Genomic DNA, 18592 nt, shown 5'->3' with positions numbered 1-18592 from the left:
CAGCTTGAACTTGCATTTGAGCAATTGATGGCATGTTCCACAGTTGGCCCCTGGCCTTATTCTGACTGATGATATTGAGCTTTTCCATCGTCTCTTTCCATAGCTGTAGTCAATTTGATTCCTGTGTATTCCATCTGGTGAGGTCCACGTGTATAGCGGCCATTTATGTCAGTGAAAAAAGGTATTTGCAATGAAGAAGTCTTTGGTCTTACAAAATTATGTCATGAGATCTCTGGCATCTTTTCTATCACCAAGGCCATATTTTCCAACTACCAATTCTTCTTTATTTCCAACTTTCACATTGCAATCACCAGTATTATCAGTGCAACCTGATTCCATGTTCGATCAATTTCAGACTGCAGAAGCTGTTAAAAATCATCAACTTCTTAATCTTTGGCTTTAGTGGTTGGTGCATAAATTTGAATAATAGTCCTATTAACTGGTCTTCCTTGTAGGCGTATGAATAGTATCCTATCACTGACAGGGTTGTACTTCAGGATAGATCTTGAAATGTTCTTTTTGATGATGAATGCAATGCCATTCCTCTTCAGGTTGTTGTCGTTCCCAGCATAGTAGACAATATGATTGTCCCATTCAGAATGGCCAATACCAGTCCATTTCAGCTCACCAATGCCTAGGATATCAATGTTTATGTGTTCCATTTCATTTTTGACTATTTCCAATTTTCCTAGATTCATATTTCATGCATTCCATGTTCCGATTATTAATAAATGTTTGCAGCTGTTTCTTCTCATTTTGAGTCATGCCACATCAGCAAATGAAGGTCCTGAAAGCTTGACTCCATCCACGTCTTTAAGGTTGACTCCAGTTTGAGGAGGCACCTCTTCCCCAGTCATCTTTTGAATGCCTTCCAACCTTGGGAGCTCATCTTCCGACACTATATCAGACAATGTTCGGCTGCTATTCATAAGGTATTCATTGGCTAATTCTTTTCAGAAGTAGACTGCCAGGTTCTTCTTCCTAGCCTGTCTTAGTCTGGAAGCTCAGCTGAAACCTGTTCGCCATGGGTGACATACTGGTATCTGAATGCTAGTGGCATAGCTTCCAGCATCACAGCAACACGCAAACTCCCACAGTATGACGAACTAAGAGACACGTGGAGGTAACTGTGGATCCAAGTAAAATGAAATCCTTGACAACTTCAGTATTTTCTTTGTGTATTATGATGTTGCTTATTGGTCCAGTTGTGAGGATTTTTGGTTTCTTCATGTTGAAGTGTAATCCATACTGAAGGCTATAGTATTTGATCTTCATCAGTAAGTGCTTCAAGTCCTCTTTGCCTTCAGCAAGGAAGGTTGTGTCATCTGCACATTGCAGGTTGTTAATGAGTCTTCCTCCAATCCTGATGCCACATTCTTTTTCATGTAGTCCAGCTTCTCGAATTATTGCCCAGCATACAGAGTGAATAAGTATGGTGAAAGGATACAACCCTGATGCACACCTTTCCTGATTTTAAACACACAGCATCCCCTCATTCTGTTCGAATGACTGCCTCTTGGTCTATGTACAGATTCCACATGTGTACAATTACATAAGCACACTTAAGTGTTCTGAAATTCCCATTCTTTCCAATGTTACCCGTAATTTGTTATGATCTACACAGTTGAATGCCTTTACATATTCAATAAAACACAGGTAAATATCTTTCTGGTATTCTCTGCTTTCAATCAAGATTGACCTGACATCAGCAATGGTATCCCTCTTTCCATGTCCTCTTCTGAATCGCCTTGAATTTCTGGCAGTTCCAGTCGATGTGTTGCTGCAACTGTTTTTGAATTATCTTCAGCAAAATTTTACTTGCATGTGATGTTAATGATATTGTTTGATAATTTCTGCATTCCGTTGGATCATCTTTCTTTGGAATGAACACAAATATGAATCTCTTCCAGTGAGTTGGCCAAATTTCTTGACATAGATATGTGAGCACTTCCACCATTGCATCTGTTTGTTGAAACATCTCAATTGGTATTCCATAAATTCCTGGAGCCCTGTTTTGTGCCAATGCCTTTGGTGCAGTTTCAACTTCTTCCTTCAGTACCGTTGGTTCTTGATTATATGCTACCTCCTAAAGTGGTTGGACATCAACCAATTCCTTTTAGTACAGTGACTGTGTATTCCTTCCATCTTCTTTTGATGCTTCCTGCATCGTTCAATATTTTGCCCATAGAAGCCTTCAATATTTCAACTTGAGGCTTGATTTTTTTCTTCAGTTCTTTAAGCTTGGGAAGCACCAACCGTGTTCTTCACTTTTGGTTTTCTAACTCCAGCTAGAAGGGCCTTAGTCCATATGTAGCCTTATTAGTTGCAATTGACATTCTACTGATAGTTTGAAGCCAGAAGGCTGCCTAGATTCTTATTTTTGACTCTGATTAGACATGCTGAATCCTGTTTACATGGTTATTATGACAGTGATTTTAAAACTTCAAGAGGGCAGGTAATAGCTTAGTCTATTTCCCTAGATTTAAGTTATACACATCCCCTAATTCTTCTGTATCTTTGTAAAAGTCGACAGATGCTGCCCTGGTAGATAAAATTTTGTTACATGTAAATTTATTTCTCCCAACAGGGTGTTCAATTTGATGAACGCTAAGAAATGTAATTTTAAAGATCTTGAAACTTGATGGAATCTTGCATTCTTTCATTCTTAAAACCATTTAGCTTTTAAAAGATACTTAAAATGTATACCTCATATATATTTATATGATACCAAGTCTTGTTCCTGTTGGGGTCTAACCTCTCCTAACTCCCTGAGCACAGAGTTTGTCTTCCTCTGCCGCCCCCAGACTTTGGGCTTCCTAAGGAGAGGGTCTTTCCCTCCCCACACTCCCCTGACTGCAACTTTGAGTCATGGGGAAGCTCAGAAAGTGCAGAAGAAACAGCCTACCCCCCTCTTCTGGACTGCACTGGAACTGGCTGACTAGGCCCTGCTTCACTCTGAGCCCGTATGGTCTGGGTAGCTCTATAGTCACCAGTCTCTTTGCTGTATTAGGAGAGCTTCTCTTTATCCCAGGTCAGCACTTGACCTTGACCTTTAATGTATGTGCTCAATTGTCCATACCCCCCCCCCCAAAAAAACCCAGTGCTGTCCAGTCGATTCCAACTCATAGCGACCCTATAGGACAGAGTAGAACTGCCCCGTAGAGTTTCCAAGGAGTGCCTGGCAGATTCAAACTACTGACTTTTTGGTTAGCAGCCATAGCACTTAACAACTACTCCACGGGGGTTTCCCAATTATCCATAGACTGAGCTATTGTCTACATGAAAGGTCAAGAGAGGAGATCCAGGTTCCAGAAGTTCACATAAATCTCCATTGTGGCTCCTTTAGCATCTGCTGGAGGTGCCGGAGCGTGACCCACCTCTGTTTTTGATGCCTCACCCACCCTCTGGCAGTCCTGGGAGGTGCCGGGGTGAGAGGGGCTTCATAATGTGTGAAGATTTTGGTACTGCTGAGCTTTGCACTTAGAGTTCTGGTTATGGAGTGAAACTCTTGCCCTTCCAGACCCGTGTACATATGACCGCACATCCTCATGGCTCTAAATGAATATGTTCCCCATCTTCTCATTCTGGACACCAGCTATATGACTGCACGTTTGGCCCATTAGAGGACAAACACTCCCCCTCAGCCACTGCTCAATTCACCCCAAGCCCCCAATCAGCATCTACCCTAGCCTAGCTGTCTATCTTGCCTGAGCAGAGTTTTCAGATATATCCAGGTACTCTAGGCATAACTTTTTTTTTTTCTAGGCATGGGATCCAGGGCCTGAGACTTGGCACTAAAATCCCTAATGCACAATATGCTATGCTATGCTAAGACACACACACACACACACACACACACACACAAAGTCAAATAGAACCAAAAGGTGGGAACAATGGCTGGGTTTAGTTTCAGCCCTGGAGCAGCTGGCTCCAACTCCTGCTGTGAGGTAAGGGTAAAGAAGGAGGACAGGAAATGGCTAGAAGGAGAGAACTTTTGTTTCAGGACCCAAAGGCTTCTACACTGGCAGAAAGCCCCAGTGAAGGGTGAACTCATTGGACATGCCTGACTCCTCATGCCACTAGGCTCTTCCTACCCAGGGCCTCCACTTGTTGGACTGGCCAGGACTGACTTGGAAAGGCAGTGGCATGACAAAACAGGCAGGTAGATGACGGCACCTTACCAGGTGAGGACAAGGACAGGTCTGCGTGCTCTGGGCCTTCATAACATCCAGAACCCATACCTGCATCTGGCCCCCCGATTTCCTTGGAGTGTGTGTGGGCGAGTGAGTGTATCTGCCAGGCTAGATTGTAAGCTGCTTGAGGTCAGGGCCCAGATATTTTTTCTCATTTATACATTAATTCATTCACTGATTGAACTAATGCTCATTGAGCAACCGGCACTGTTTTGGGATTGCCTCCCCACTCCTAACCACAGCGTCTACTATTGTGCTGGGCTCCAGCAGTGAGGACGAAAAATATTTGTGGGTGGGTGCATAAATGAATGACTCACTTTGCTCCCTGCTCCTTGTTCTTTTGTCTCTGCACCCTAATTTGGTTTTGGTTTGCCAAAACTTTTTGGTTAAAAAAAAGAGGCTAGGGAGAGAGGAGAGGAACTTGAGAATCCTCCCTAAAGGTGATGAGAGATGAATCCATGCAGCTGAGGGGCCTGGAGGAGGGGTTTATTGGCAGATATTCAGAAAATGAATGTGCAGGAAAGTGGGGATTCCTAAGAGTTGGGACTAGAGTGTTCTAGAAAAGGACAGTTACTGTTCAGGTCTAAGATCAAAGTCAGAAATGAGCCTCCTGTGTTTAGTAGCTCCTCCCCGCCAAAAAAGGCCACCATTAAGTCAGGTTTAGGAGGACCCTAAAGTCATCAGACTGTCAGCCCATCTTTGATCCCAAAGATCTCCAAAGACAGTCACTAAGTTGTACCATGAAGCAGAAATGAAAGCCAAGGGTGATTAGTATCAGCTTGGGAGCTCTCAGAATCCCTGGGTGGTACAAATGATTAACGCACTCTGCAGCTAACTGAAAGGTTGGAGGTTTGAATCTACCCAGAAGTGCCTCAGAAGAAAGGCCTGGTGATCTACAGCAGAAATTTCACCCATTGAAAACCCTGTGGAGCACAGCTCTACTCTGACACACATGGAATCGCCATGAGTTAGAGCTGACTCAACAGCAAAAGGGGGCAAGGAGGGCTTTCCCGACCCAGACTTTACCAGTCACTTTTCCCAAGGATCTTTGGAGCCCTGGTGGCACAGTGGTTAAGAGCTTGGTGTGGTGAGGAAGGTATCAACAGGGGCTGGGACGGTGGGAGAGAATGAACCCAGGGCCATGGGAAGGAGGACTGGACAAGATTTGGTGAGCAGCTGGAATAAGGGAATAGAGGAGAGAGAATAGTCAAGGATGGCTTTAAGGTTTTAAGCCTCAGTTACCCAGAGAAAGATGGGTCTCTGCCAGAGATAGGTGATTGGGAGGGGGTGTTCTTGAAAATCGAGAAAGTAAAACAAACCGTCTTTCCTAGATGATCTCTAAACAGAGGAGGGTATGTGTATTAGAAACAGTTTTGCAGAGATAGGAGCCTGATCTAAATGATGGCTTTTACATCAGGGGGCTTCTATCCCTAGTAGTGGATGGATTTTCAAAGATACCGGAACAGAAACAGTTGCTAAGAGACAAGTCACAGCACAGCCTAAAATAGCCCACTTCAGCTTCCCATCATTGCTCTTGTCCCCAAGGCTCTTTCCTCCCAGGGCACGAAATGGACTTTACCAGGGATCCCCCAGTGCCTCGGTAACCACTCATCTCAGCCCCGACTTTCTCAGCTCATATGCATATCCCTACACTTTTACATACACTGTCTCATTCTATCCTGACAGCAATGCTGTTAGAGACTGGAGCCATTACTATTCTCCCTATTTACAAATGAGGAAACAGGCCTAAAAAGGTTATGAGACTTGCCCGTGTCTTAGTTACCTAGTGCTGCTGTAAAAGAAATACCACAACAGGGTGGCTTTAACAAACAGAAATTTATATCCTCACAGTTCAGGAGGCTTGAAATCTGAATTCAGGGCACTGACTATAGGGGAGAGCTTTCTCTCTCAGTCAGCTCTTGGGGGAGGTCCTTGTCTCTTTTCAGCTTCTGTTCCTTGGCAGTCTTCATGTGGCCTGGCATCCATCTACCCCCATCTGTGGTTCCTTGCTTCTGTGCCCAATCTAAAAGTCTCAAAAGTCGTCAGTTTAAGACACACCCTATGGTCTCATTAACATAAGAAAGAAAACCCTATTCCCATATAGGATTACACCCACATATATAGGGGTTTGGAAACCCTGGTGACGTAGAGGTTAAGTCCTACAGCTACTAACCAAAGGGTTGGAAGTTCGAATCCACCAGGTGCTCCCTGGAAACTCTATGGGGCAGTTCTGCTCTGACCTATAGGGTCGCTATAAGTTGGAATTGACTCAAAGGCACTGGGTTTGGGTTTTGGTATATAGGGATTAGGTTTCCAGCACATATTTTGAGGGGACACAATTCAATCCATAAAACCAAGGTCATGCAACCAATCCTACTCAGTGACCAGATTCCAAATCCTGTTCATTTTACTTCACTTCACACCTCCACCTCAAGAGACCTCAGCAGACCTATAGATATCCCTTAGTGTCCACAGGGCATTAGTTTTCTCTCTGGGAGTCGTGGAATGGTAGGATAATGACTGGGTGTTGAGGAGGCAGTAAAAATGGACAATGGGGAATATGACAACATTATGTATAAGCACCAAATATCAGGGCTGGAAACATCCTTAGAGACCATTGAGTTATCTCCCACTGTTTACAAGGGAAACTGAGGCTCAGAAAGAAGGGGCTTGCCCATTGAATATCTCGGACATTATGCTACTCCCTTTGTTTAGTCATCTATTGCTGCATATAACAAATCACTCCAACAATTAGTGGCTCAAAACAACAATCACCTCATTATCTCTCTGGTTTCTGTGGTCAGGGATTCAGAAAGGGCTCAGCTGGGTGGTTCTAACTCTGTCTCTCGCATAGGGCGGTCAGTTAGTGGCTGAAGCTGGAATAGTAGGGGGCTGGAGCAGTGGGGGACTGGTATTTTTCTTCATATAGCCTCAGGTCCTCTCCAGGTGGTCTCTCCACCTGGACTAGCCTGGGCTTCCTCATAGCAAAATTACTTCCGGGCAATTAGACTGATTAATGGCAATTCAGATCTCCAAAGACAAGGGTCCCGAGAGAACCAGGTGAAACCTATATCACCTTTTATGATCTAGCCTCAGAAGTCACTCCCACCATAGTTACCAAAAAACCAAACCAAACACCCATTGTTGTCGAGTCAATTCTGACTCACAATGACCCTATAGGGCAGAGCAGAACTGCCAAGGAGTGGTTGGTGGATTCGAACCACTGATCTTTTTCTGGTTAGCAGCCCAGCTCTTAACCCCTGTGCCACCAGCGCTCCACCATAGCCATACAAAAAAAAAAAAAAACCCAGTGCTGTTGAGTCTATTCCAGCTCATAGCAACCCTATAGGACAGAGTAGAACTGTCCCATAGAGTTTCCAAGGAGCACCTGGCAGATTTGAACTGCCGACCCTTTGGTTAGCAGCTGTAGCACTTAACCACTACGCCACCAGGGTTTCCACCATGGCCATAAAAAATAGCCTGCCTAAATTCAAGAGAAGAAAATGTAGATGCCCACCTCTCAACAGGAGGAATGTCAAAGGCACATTGTAAGTAGAGTATGTGGGATGGGAGATCTTGTGGCACCATCCTGGAAAATGCAATCAGCCACCCTTTGCACAATTGCCTAGATCGATAGCATGGCAAAAGGGAAAGACAGGCGTGGGTCAAACCAGGGCATCATCACTCACTAGCTCTGGGATCTTGGGCAAGTCACCTAATCCCTTGTACCCTCTCTTTCCTCATCTATAAAACCACCGATTCATGGTGTTGCCATCGAGTCAACTCTAACTCATGGCTACCCTACGTGTGTCATAGTAGAACTGCACACCATAGTGTTTTCAGTGACTATAATATTGGGTGGAAGGAGCCCTGGTGGCACAGTGGTTAAGTGCTTGGCTGCTAACTGAAAGGTTGGTTTGAACTGCTCTGCGGAGAAAGATGTGGCAATCTGCTTTCCTAAATGTTTCAGCCTGAGAAACCACATGGAGCAGTTCTACTCTATCCTGTAGGGTCACTATGAGTTGGAATCAACTCAACGGCAAGAGGGTTTTATACGGAAATCTTGGGTGGATTCAAACTGCCAACCTTTCTGTTAGCAGCCAAGCGGAAACCATCTGTACCACCCAGAGACCGTCTATAAAACAGGAATAATAATAATGCCTGTCTTGCAATGTTGTGGCAAAGATTAAATGGAAGGGCCAGGCCTATAAAAAGTTAATTTTTCCCCTTTCCAGATTATGAGAAAGCAGTGAACACACCACCATCCTAAATCCCTTACTCTACCCATGAAACAGACAGGGAAACTAAGACAAATAAGAGTGCAAATTAAATGCTAAAGAGCACAATGATGTGATGTGTTAAATCAAGAGCTGGGATTATAGCAGTAAACGAAATAAAGTGCCTGCCCTCATGGGCTTACAGTCTAGTCGGGGGAGCCAATCAGTACACAAATAAACTAACATATATGTTAGGTGGTGAGGAGTGGTGGAGTGGTATGGAGAAAAATAAAGCAGTGTAATGGAAATATGCCAGGAGTGGGAGGTGGACTTTTGTACAGGGTGATCAGGGAGGGCCTTTCTACTAAGATGAAATTTAAGCAGAACCTGAAATGAAGAAGTGAGCTATGAAAATAGCATCCAGTCAGACAGAACTGCTAGTGCAAAGGTCCTGAGGCAGTGAAGATAACAAGTATAGACACATATATTTGAAGAGCTTTCAATAAAGGCGAGCAGAAAAATGTAGTTGGAAGAGAATATGGGGTTGAGGGAGGTTATTTTAAGACAGGAGAGAGGCTGATGGAAATGATACACACTAATGATGCAGAAGAGATGAGGAGGACTGGTATGTCGTTACATGGGTGAGAAAGGGTGAGACCTAGTGCCCAGGTGGAGGAGTTTAAATAGATAAGAACACAGGTGGTTCATCTATAGTAACAGGAGGGATGGCAGAGTATACGCAGACAGATGCAGGTAGGCGGTGGAAGCATGTGGAAATTCTCTTCAGATTGCTTCTATTTTCTCCCTGAAGTTGGAAGCAAGATTATCTGCAGAGTAAAGAGAAGGAAGGAGGGGCTGGTGGTTGAAGGAGAGAGGAGAAGTTAAAAATAACTGTGCAAGATGGTGAAAGAATGCACTATACTAAGGAAATGCAGAAGCATTGGTGGTCAACACAGAGGCTTTTGAGTCATGAATTTAAAGTGAGACCAGTCAGCATGGGTGTGTGTTTTTTCCAGCTATGTTCTTGGGTACAGGCTGGAGAAGTCAACGGAGTTAGGGTTTTGCTAGATGAAAATAATGGAGATAGATGAGGCTATATGAAAAGGACTGATGATAATGATAGATCATGGAATCCAGGCTGGGTGAGGAGGGGAGGGTGAATGTGGTGGGGTACAGGACAATGAAAAGGAGGTAGAATCAATGGGTAAGAGACAAGGCCAACTTATCCCTTAGGCACAGCGCCTGAAGCCCACGATACTTTTCAAAGCAAGAAAACCAAACCCACTGCTGTTGAATTGCTTCCTACTCATAGTAACCCTGTAGGACAGAGTACAACTGCCATACAGGGATTCCAAGGCTGCAAATCTTTATGAATCAGGCTGCCACATCTTTCTCCCCTGGAGTGCCTGATGGGTTCAAATTGCTGACCTTTTGGTTAGCACCTGAGTGCTTTAACCACTGTGCCAGCAGGATTCCTACAATACTTTTTTGTAATTTGGCTGTTAGGAGAGATCCCAGTGGGTAGTAGAATTGTTTGAGTCAGGGTTCTAGAGGGTGTGGGCTGGAAAGAGGGGAACTGGTGATAAGAAAGTGTGATGCTTAAAATTGAGATTATGAGCTATGTGAAGCTATTGGTAGTAGCAAAGTCTATGGTGTTACCATCCTTTTCAGTGGAGAAGAAGAAATCAAGGAAATGGTTTTATCAGTTATTTATTGCTGTATTAACAAATTACCTCAAAACTTAGTGGCTTAAAACAATCACCATTTCTCTGCAATATGGGCTGAGCTCTGCTGGGCAGTTTTTCTGTTCATCTTGCCCAGGCTCTCTTATGTGGCTAATGTCATCTGGAAGCTTGTATGGGCAATCCAATATGGCCTCACACATCTGGTGGTTAGTAGCTGGGACTGTCAGCCAGGATTCCTCAGTTCTCCTTCACTGGGCCTCTCATCCTGCAGTAGGCTAGACCAGGCTTCTTTACATGATGGTGGAAGTGTTCTAAGAAAACAAAGGTGAGAGCTGCAAGGTTTTCTTGAGGCCTAGGCTCTGGAACACATACAATGTCATTTCTGCCACAATCTATTAGTCAAAGCAAGTCATAAGGCCAGCCCTGGCTCAAGGGGTTGAGGAATAAATAACCACCTCTTGCTGGGAGGAGCAGCCAAGTCATTGCAAAGGGGAAAGCATAGTGGCCATCGTTGCACACAATCCATCACACTGAATATTGGGAGAATTGTCCATGTAGTACTGAATTATTAAGAATCACCAAGAATTTGACAGAAGTGGGGGTGAAGAGAGTGAGAAAAAGCCATCAGACAATATCACCCACCACCCACTCATGCTTGTTCAAAGAAACAAAGCAGAACATACCTCAGAAGTTTCAAAGCATGAGGGGGTAGTGAGTGATATAGTCTGATGCCATCAACTTCAAAAGCTTCAAATGTCTTTATTGTTTCATTAGCGAATTTCAATGAAAAGGAATTGTTCATTTATCACAACTTCTTTGACTCAGTCACTCACCTCTTCAGACTTTATTCTAAGGAAGGAATTGAAAATATGCAGAAAACCATATACAAGAAAATTGGTGGCATTATTGAATGTTTTGATCAAAATTCTATAGAAGAATCCTGATCAAAAGGTGAGAAATGCAGAACAAAATTTCAAATTATCATGGAATCCAGACTTTATGGAGCCATTGAGGCTGAATGAATCCCCAAAACTATTGCTCTGAAGTCTTCTTTAAACAGTAAAAATATCCCCCGAAGTCTTCTTTAAACAGTAGTTTCGCTTAATTAGTAAAGAACATCCGCTTTGAGCATGGCGTGCTTATAAAGAGCTATCTATACGGGATCAAACTGACAACGACTTGAAATGTTAGAAGGGGAGCTTAGGGGGCAGTGAATTTTTATTAACGTTGGAGGAATAATCTGGAGGAGAGTGAGAAAGGTTGCACAACTTGACCAACATAATCCACATCACTGAATTATATACATACAGAAACTGTTGAATTGGTGCATGTTTTGCTGTGTATATTTTCAAAAACAACAACAAATAAAATAAATTATTTAAAAAAAAAGAAAGAAAATTGGTGGCATTACTATTTATCCAGGAGCTGTATTCCCAGTGTCTAGGATGATATCTGGCACATAATAGGTGCTCAACAAATATTTGTTAGGTAATCCTGGTGGTATACTGGTTAAGCTCTACTGCTGCTCACCAAAAGGTCAGCTGTTCGAATCTACCAGGTGCTCCTTGGAAACTCTATGGGACAGTTCTACTCTGTCCTATAGGGTGGCTATGAGTCGGAATCTAAATTTATAATGGCAGAAAAAGTAAACACAATGTAAATATCCAATAATGAGGGCTAGATTAAATAAATTATAGTGTTTGTATTTAATAGAATATGCAGCCATCTAAAATTACGCTTTTGAGGACATCAGGTAAGAACAGCTGGATAGGAAAAGAGACAAGTCAAATGGTAAGGTGATTTTATCAAGCTAGTAGGATTGTGAGTGATTTTCCCCTTTTTACTTTGTTGTATGAGTTCTTTAATGTTATTGAATTTCTTTTTAATAATAACAATAAAAGTTGTACATGTTCATTGAAAAAGGTGGAAATGCTGAAAAGTATCAATAAGAAAGAAAGAACCTGTAATTCCATCATCCACGGAAATCACTGCCAATACTGAGGTAGGTTCTGCTTTGTTTCTTTTTTCCCCACTTACCATAGCTTTTTTGACACCTTAGTCTTCAAAGAGGTGACTTTTTAATAGCTGCCTAATGTTGACATGCCATAAGCTAGTATTTAACCTACAGTCATTTTGGACATTACAGGTTGTTTGCAATTTTTCACTGTAAAAAAAAAATTAAAACAAAATAAATAGTCAGATGGCATTATTCAAATTAAGTCTTCAGAGAAGTGATCAGAGTTGAGGGGAGGCTGGCTGGAGAGCTGGTGTGGGTATGGGTGTTATGGGCAATGGAGGCTGCAGGAAGAATTAGCCAAGGTGTTCTGTGGGAAGCTCCTCCCATGAGGTACCGACTCCTCCTTCTAATGTTTTAAACTTAGCCGTAAAAAAAAAAAAAAAAAAACCATTGCTGTCGAGTTGATTCCGACTCATAGTGACCTTATAGGACAGAGTAGAACTGCCTGAAACGGTTTCCAAGCAGCGCCTGGTGGATTCAAACTGCCGACCTTTACGTTAGCAACCGTGGCTCTTAACCACTTCGCCACCAAGGTTTCCGTTTTAAACTTAAAGATGGTGAAATCTTGATCTGAAGGAGCAGAGATGCATATTGGCTCTCGCATCTCAGGTGCGTAAGACATCTGCTCTTTTGTCCTGCTCAAGCAAGAAACCATGTTTCCCAGTCCTCGTCTTGCACAGATTTCTCTGAACCATTAGCTTCGTGGGGCTACTACTCCCCCACCCATCCCAACTCCCCCAGTCTGAGCTCCGGGTATGAGCAACTGAGGACTAGCCTGTGGCCAAGAACAGGATGTGATGGGGGTACAGAAGTGGGAACTTGGGGGCACGTTTACAGAGTCAGAGGGCGTTCCCTGTTCAGGGAGGCTTTCCCGTAGCGGTTGTGGAAAGGGCTAGAGTCGGAAAGATGGACTTGACAAAGGACGGAGGTATGGGGGTACGGAGCAGGCTGGGCATTTAGATAGCCAAGGGTCGATCCTGGAAGGCTGGGGATGGCAAAGAGGAGGGAAAGAAGCGGAGGACGCGAGGAGCAGACAGATGAAGCCATGATGAAGGCTTTACAAGCAGGCGAGGCGTGGGCTGGTGAGAGGAGGAGGGCAGGGAGCGGCAAGTGTGCTCTGAGTGTGCAAGGGATATAGATGAGAAGTGTGATGGGAATCGGACGGTGAGAGCGGAGGTGGGGCGTGGGATGAGGGGCGCGGGTGACAACAGCGGGCATGCGAAATCCGAGAATCACAGGGCCGCGCTCGTTTGGCCGGCACTTGACAATTTCCTCCCAGAATTTCCTCCCGTGGTTGAAGAAAGCGAGGTTCGGAGAGGTTGGTTGGCTGTGCCGGGCAGCGTAGGCTGGGGGCCCGGGCATCACCGATAAGCCGCAGCAAGCTGCGAGCGCCCCCGGGCGAGGTGCGCGCGTGCGTCGCGGGGCCGGGGGACTGGAGGGAGGCACCCGACGCGGCTGGCGGGGGGCGGGCCGGCGGTTGGCTCCGGGGGAGGCGGGCTCCGCCGGCACACGCCGCCCCTGGCAGGAGGTCTGAGCGCGCGTGAGGAGCCACCGCTGCCGCCGCCGCTCGGGGTCGCCTCGAGCCCCAGATTTCCGAGCGCTGTGCTGGCATGGCAGCCGCCTCGGCGCCTGGCCCCGCGGCCAGCTAGGGGCAGCCCCGCGCCCCTGCCCCTGTCCGGTACCTCTGCAGAGCGCGTCGGATCCGGCCTCGCACTGCGCCCCAGGCGCGCCGCCTCCTAGCCCGAGGTGAGGACACGGAAGGCAGGAGCGCACGGGGCCGGGGCGCTGTGGGGACTCCTGGCCCTGCGCCGCTGAGAGCCGAGCGCGGCGCAGATGGGAAGGGGACGTAGGAACGAGTCCTGGGGGGCCTTTGGGGTGGGGGACAGAGACTGCTCCCTGCTGGGAACTGCCCCTCCCTCTAGTCCCACCGTCCCCGCGGTGCTCTAGGCCGCCTCTCGGCGCTGTCCTCATCCCCTCGGGCCTCGTAGTCCCCGACTGCGCCCCCACTCCTTGCCCTTCCCAAACCCTCGCCTCTCTCCGCGCTGTCCCTCTTTCGGCCCCTCCCCACAGACCTCGGTCTCTGGTTCCTGTCTCCAATCCTTTCCCGCCCCCTCCCTCCTGCTACCTCCATCCCCTCCTCCTGTCGGGACGCCTGTCCTCCCCAGTCGGCTCGGGTCACTCGGAACCCATATCCGTGCCGCTATCTCCGCGTCCGGCCGCCTCCCAGCCCGTCCCATCCCACAGGTGTCCGCACGTCCGGCCATCCATCCGTCAGTCCCTCCTGGGGCCGGCACTGACCATGCCCAGCGGCTGCCGCTGCCTACATCTCGTGTGCCTGTTGTGCATCCTGGGGCCACCCGGTCAGCCTGCCCGAGGTGAGCGCGCCCCCGGGCTCTGGCCGCGGCCCTGTCCCGCCATCCCTTGCTTGCACGTTGACCTCTGCCGGCCAGATACGGCACTGCAGCCGCTCCGACCCGCGGGGCAGGCGAGAACCAGGTCACCATTTCAGAACGGGATGGGTCTGTGTGCTGCCCTGCCCCGGAGCTGAGCCGCCCCATTACTGGGACCCCACATCCTTTCACCAGTCCTGCGACCCGAACGCTGACCCCGGGCTCACCCCTATAACATCAATCTCTTCCAGCGGATGACTGCAGCTCCCACTGTGATCTGGCCCACGGCTGCTGCGCGCCTGACGGCTCCTGCAGGTAAGGAACACGTCCCTCGGAACCCTTTGCTCCCCATGTATGGGTACTGGACTCATTTCCCAGCTCTGCACACCCACAACCAGGTCAGCCCCCAGGAGAGTGTGTCTGAGGGTTAAGACCCTATTGTTAATTCCCCATCACCACTTATGGCACAGGGAAGACCCATTAGGACCTTCACACCAAGTTTTCCTTTGCTTTGCCTCTCTTTTGCCTCTTCCAGCTTATATCTCCCCTCTTCTTTACTCTCCCAAGTCTGATCCAGGGATTTGAAAACATTCCTCCTCAAGATATCAGGGCTTTACTATCCAAGTATGGAAAAGACAGGGTGGGAGTGTGGGGATGTGAGCTATGAGGAAAGGGGAAAAGAAATAAAGAGAAGAAATGGTTCAGCCTGGGAAAGAAAGGCTGCAGCGAGAGTTGCTGGGGAGAAGTACAAGTAATAAAAGAGGATCTTCCTTGATGAATTTGACTAATTGACTCCCTAGGGTGGGGGTTGAGCATGTTCTGTAGCAGGAGGAAAGTGTGTCTGGACATAAGGAAATAAGCTGATGTGGCAGGTTGCTCAAAGGGCTAGGGTGTTTGGGAATCTCCATCCTTGGAGGGGTTTTTATAAGAATAGGTCAGCCATTTGCCCTAGAGTCAGAGGTAGGAAGATGGGCCTGGTGACCTTTCAAGGTCACTTTTTAAAAAATGTTGTGAGTACCTCAGACATGCCAGGAGTGGTCCTGGAGACATTTACAGACATCATCTTAGTTAATTTCTTCCTTATTACACCCTATGAGGGGTATATCCCCAATTTACAGATGAGAAAACTGAGGCTCAGAAAGGTTAGACGAAGTGCAGAACCAGGACTTTAATGTGTCCTGTGACCCTGCTACAGCCCTGCACCTACCTAGGACAGACCTTCCCTTGTTGTTGATGGGTGCCATTGAGTTGATTTCAACTCCCATATGACGGAGTAGAACTGCCCCTTAGGATTTCCTAGGCTGTGATCTTTACGGGAGCAGGTCTCCAGGTTTTTCTTCCCCAGAGCTGCTGGATGGGTTTGAACTATCAAACTTTCTGTTAGCAGCTGAGTACTTAACTGTTGCACCACCAGGGCTCCTTTCCTTTGCCTTCTTCTTGTGTGCCATTGAGTTGATTCCAACTCATAGTGTCCCTATATGACAGAATAAAACTGCCCTGTAGGGTTTCCTAGGCTGTCATCTTTACGAGAGTAGGTCTTTTCTCCCATGGAGCTGCTGGGTGAGTTTGAACTACCACCCCTTTGGTTAGCAGCCAAACACTTAACCATTGTCACCAGGGCTCGGGCTGATATATGTCCTCCTATTTTCTGTTCTGGTCCTGCCTCCTTCATTTCCTCACATCTCCTTACTCAGAGCCCTGACCCTGTGTTTCTCCTCACCAGGTGTGACCCGGGCTGGGAGGGGCTGCACTGCGAGCGCTGTGTGAGGATGCCTGGCTGCCAGCACGGAACCTGCCACCAGCCCTGGCAGTGCATCTGCCACAGTGGCTGGGCGGGGAAGTTCTGTGACAAAGGTAGGGGGACAAAGGGGTAGCTGTTGGTAGCTTTGTACCTTGAGAGAAAACCCATCCCTATTTATTGAGCACCTATGGTGTCCTGCTCAAACTCTCAAATACATGGTATTTTGTTGTGTCGATTTTACACATATCTATCATCTGAGTGGATCCTCGACATAGTCCCGTGAGGTTGGCAAGGCAGCTGCTTAAAATTATACTCATTTCACAGATAAGAAAACTGAGGGCCACAAAAGAGGTATCTCAAAGTCACTTTGAGACACACTGATAGAGCCAGGGCTAGGTATCTCCTGACTCCAAATTTGGTGGGGGTTATATTTCCTCTGTGAAAGTCTGGTCTAGTGGGTTTGTAGTTCAAGCCACACCCACAGAGCCTTTGGCCTGAAAGCCTGGTTGAGTGGGGCCTGGGAGGTGTGGGGACCAGATATGAAAGGCTAGCCCAGAGCCTTCCCTGTCTCCTCTCCAGATGAGCACATCTGTACCACACAGTCCCCCTGCCAGAACGGAGGCCAGTGCATGTATGACGGGGGCGGTGAGTACCACTGTGTGTGCCCACCAGGTTTCCACGGGCACGACTGTGAGCGCAAGGCTGGGCCCTGTGAGCAGGCAGGGTGAGTGCTGGGCCCAGGGGTGAACTGGGGGTTAGATCAGAATCTGGTGACACAGGTGATGAGGGAGGAGACAGAACTGTTGAGCAGGTGTGGTGAGGTTATTGGTGCTGAGGGGCAGAAGACTCACATGGAGGCACCCTAGGAAAAAAGCCCAGCATGTCAGTGTCTAGGGTGTTTTTCTTTTTTAGCTTCAGAGCTATTTAAAAAAAATAAATAATAACTATAGAGTTGGAGGTGTACACAGATAAATGTGCCACTACTCTGGTTGGGGAAGGTGGGCGTGGAGGAGTTGAGGGGCTAGGACACCCCTCATTCTCCCACAAATGCAGTCTTATGCCTCATTGTATGGAAGAGGAAACTGGCAAGGAGGGGCTGGACTGGTTGCCCTCATTTCCCCTCCAGGCCTGAGAGCCTGTGAGGATAATAATAGCACACTTATCCTGAGCCTTTAGGCCAAGCCCTGTGCTAAATGCTTTACATTGGATTATCTCATTTGACCCTTACAACTTGGTAGCCGGATGCTATTTTTATTCCCATTTTAAAAATGAGGTATTTGAGGCTCAGAGAGGCTGGCCCAAAGTGACATAGCTAAAAGGTGGGGAGGGGGATGGTGGTGGTCAGGATGCTAATGGAGGCTACCCTGCAAGTATCAGTAAGTTGGTCTCCATACCCTCTCCCACCCTCGCTCTAGCTCCCCATGCCAGAATGGCGGGCAGTGCCAGGACAACCAGGGCTTTGCCCTGAACTTCACATGCCGCTGCTTGGCAGGATTTGTTGGTGCCCGCTGTGAGGTGAATGTTGATGACTGCCTGATGAGGCCTTGTGCAAACGGCGCCACCTGCCTTGATGGCATAAACCGCTTCTCCTGCCTCTGTCCTGAGGGCTTTGCTGGACGCTTCTGCACCATCAACCTGGATGATTGTGCCAGCCACCCATGCCAGAGAGGGGCCCGATGTCGGGACCGCGTCCATGACTTTGACTGTCTCTGCCCCAGTGGCTATGGCGGCAAGACTTGTGAGCTTGTCTTACCAGTTCCAGACCCTTTCACCACGGCGGACCTTCCCCTGGGTCCCACCTCAGCTGTGGTGGTACCCACCACGGGGCCAGTTCCCCATAGTGCAGGGGCCGGTTTACTTCGGATCTCCGTGAAGGAGGTGGTGCGGAGACAAGAGGCGGCGCTGGCGGAGTCTAGCCTGGTGGCCGTGGTGGTATTTGGGGCTCTCACTGCTGCCCTGGTCCTGGCCACTGGATTGCTGACCCTGAGGGCCTGGCGCCGGGGTGTCCGCCCCCCTGGACCCTGTTGCTACCCCATTCCACACTATGCCCCAGCACGCCAGGACCAGGAGTGTCAGGTTAGCATGCTGCCAGCTGGGCTTCCCCTGCCACCTGACTTGCCCGGTGAGCCCGGAAAGACTACAGCACTGTGATGGATATGGGGGGGCTTTTTGGCCCCCTTCTTTACCTGCTGCACACCTCAGACTGCAGTGTCCTTTCTCATCACCCCTCACTGGGGTATACACACTGAGGAACCTCAGCCTCACATCAGAAATATTATTTTTTTAATATACAGAATGTAAGATGGGCATTTTATCAAATAAAACTATGAAAATGCAAGTGGGCTCCTA

At 47.4% G+C, this 18592-nt stretch overlaps 1 protein-coding gene across 1 annotated transcript; it reads left to right on the top strand.

Annotated features, from left to right (window-relative positions):
- Positions 1–14001: 14001 nt before the first annotated feature.
- Positions 14002–18394, top strand: DLK2 (delta like non-canonical Notch ligand 2). The gene is made up of 5 exons (XM_023545505.2): positions 14002–14487; positions 14754–14817; positions 16226–16356; positions 16823–16967; positions 17659–18394. The coding sequence occupies exons 1-5, from the start codon at positions 14412–14414 to the stop codon at positions 18392–18394; spliced, it is 1152 nt and encodes a 383-aa protein (XP_023401273.1). The 5' UTR covers positions 14002–14411.
- The last annotated feature ends 198 nt before the right edge of the window (positions 18395–18592 follow it).

The sequence above is a fragment of the Loxodonta africana genome, chromosome 1, assembly GCF_030014295.1.
Source record: "Loxodonta africana isolate mLoxAfr1 chromosome 1, mLoxAfr1.hap2, whole genome shotgun sequence".
Classification (NCBI taxonomy): Eukaryota; Metazoa; Chordata; class Mammalia; order Proboscidea; family Elephantidae; genus Loxodonta; species Loxodonta africana.
Note: the sequence above shows the minus strand (reverse complement) of the source record. Positions and strands in the feature narration are given on the sequence as shown.